At 40.1% G+C, this 2276-nt stretch overlaps 1 protein-coding gene across 1 annotated transcript in view; it reads left to right on the top strand.

Moving 5' to 3' along the window:
* LOC111380200 (GRF1-interacting factor 2-like) overlaps positions 1–2173 on the top strand; it is a 28603-nt gene extending 26430 nt beyond the window's left edge. Inside the window, exon 5 of the mRNA XM_023003695.1 lies at positions 2150–2173. Within this exon, the coding sequence (XP_022859463.1) occupies positions 2150–2173 (24 nt within the window). The remainder of the gene's footprint in view (positions 1–2149) is intronic.
* Positions 2174–2276: the final 103 nt, after the last annotated feature.

The raw sequence follows: 2276 nt of genomic DNA, 5'->3' as shown, positions 1-2276 counted from the left end.
CCAGAAACTTCTTTTGGGAGATCGAAGTTTGAACGAGACAGAAGGGATGGAGAAGATCTAGATCAGCCCCTTACTATTCAGTTTGGTACGTTACCTCTTGTCATGGCTAGTAACTATTTACTAGCCAATGAGTTCAAGAATAAAGAGAAAGAGAAAGAAGAAAGAGAGGAAAACGAAGGAAAAGCATGCGTGCTGGAATATGAAGAAGGCCAGACTTCTAGAGAGGCCTACAATGGTGAGGAAGATGATGGTATGATAGACATTGAAGATGAAATCGATCTGGAAGCAGAAAGAAGAAGGAGAGGAGTATCGTACAATACTCTAGTGAAGCAACTACATCGAGAGGGAGTTCGTGAAGTAGACTTATTGGGAGAACCATCTGGACGTTCTTTCGATTTTTACGTGCTGTACGGGACGCCCAAAAGAAAGAAGAGAGTGCCTCGCTCTGAAAAGTATGGATCACCACCAAGAATAATGCCTCCTCCCACAGGTTGGGTAACTGAAAATGAAGCATTAGAAAACAGTAAAAAGGAAATTCAGGAGATAGAGGCTCAGTGCGATATGCTGCACGTTGACTTATCACAAAAGGATAACTCGATAGAGGACAAGCAAGAGGTAGAAATAGAGGTTTCCGAAAAGGTTATTTTTAAGCGGCCAGCTATAAAATTGACTAAACACTTGAGGCCATTGTACGTTAAAGCTCTAGTTAACGGCATACCTGTGGCAAAAGTGCTTGTTGATAATGGAGCAGCTATAAACACCATTCCATCTTGGATGATGAGAAAATTTGCAGAGACAAAAGGGGATATGATTCAAACAGAAGTCATCCTTACAAGTTTCAATGGTGGAGCAACTGCAGCTAAAGGAGTTTTGCCATTGGACATAACTATTGGGACAACTACTAGGACCACAGTCTTCTTTGTAATAGATGGTCCTACTAGTTACAATATGTTACTAGGAAGAGATTGGATACACGGAAGTTGCTGTATACCTTCATCGCTCCATCAATGCCTGATTTTTTGGAATAACAAAGGTGAAGCAGAGGTGGTGCAGGCCGATCATAGGCCTTTTGTTGCAGAAGCAAACTCAATGGAAATGTTTATGCACGAAGGAAACTATGGACCTGTCAGGGTAGTCCAAGATGGGGAAGAAACTCAGATTGTTGCGCAGAGTGAAGAGTCATTTTCAGTGGACGCACTCACTGAAATGTTCAGTCAGATGAGGCCAAATATAGTGGCCTTAGAAGAGCCAGTAATTGGCAAAAAAATAATCAAGGAGTCTTGAATGAGTTCTAAGCAACAAAAGCAAATGACCGATATTCAGGCCTTCAAAGCCAAATTAATGGCTTTCAATAAAGAATGCAAGGACAAGACGAAAGAAGAGGCAGCCCTGAAAGCATTGAAAGACAAATTAGCAGTATTCGAATTAGAACAAAGTATTGGCCGAGAAGTGAACAAGGTGGATTGTTTAGAAGAAGAAGTGCTTACAAGGGAGCTGGACGATGAAGTAATGCGGATCATCAAGTCTGGATGCGCTCAAGCACAAGACCCTTTGATTAAAGTAAATATTGGCAATGAAGGAGAAGATCGTCCAACATTCATCAGCTAGATGCTCAATCAAGAGGTTAGTGATAAATTAATCGCTTTGTTAAATGAGTATAAAGATTGTTTTGCTTGGGAATATGAACAAATGCCTGGTTTAGATAGAGGCTTGGTGGAACATAAATTACCAACTAAGCCTAATTTTAAACCTCATAGGCAACCTCCCAAACGTTTTGCTCCTAATGTACTCCCTAAGATTAAGAAAGAGATAGAGCGATTATTAAAAACATGCTTTATTAGAACAGCCAGGTATGTTGAATGGTTGTCCAATATCGTGCCAGTACTAAAAAAGAATGGTAAACTAAGGGTGTGCGTGGACTTTAGGAATTTAAACATAGCCACACCCAAAGATGAGTATCCAATGCCCACGGTAGATTCTTTAGTAGACTCTACTACCGGACACGTCATGTATTCTTTCATGGATGGGTATTCAGGATACAATCAAATTTATATAGCTGAGGAAGACATACACAAAACTGCCTTTAGATGCCCTGGGTCTCTAGGATGTTTTGAATGGGTAGTCATGCCTTTCGGCCTAAAAAATGCAGGAGCAACTTAACAAAGGACAATGAATTTAATTTTTCATGATATAATAGGCAAGTTTGTTGAAGTGTATGTAGATGATATAGTGGTCAAATCCATTAAAGAAGAGAACCATTTCGAACAGTTAAGATG

Source organism: Olea europaea, chromosome 3, assembly GCF_002742605.1.
Source record: "Olea europaea var. sylvestris chromosome 3, O_europaea_v1, whole genome shotgun sequence".
Taxonomy (NCBI): domain Eukaryota; kingdom Viridiplantae; phylum Streptophyta; class Magnoliopsida; order Lamiales; family Oleaceae; genus Olea; species Olea europaea.
Note: the sequence above shows the minus strand (reverse complement) of the source record. Positions and strands in the feature narration are given on the sequence as shown.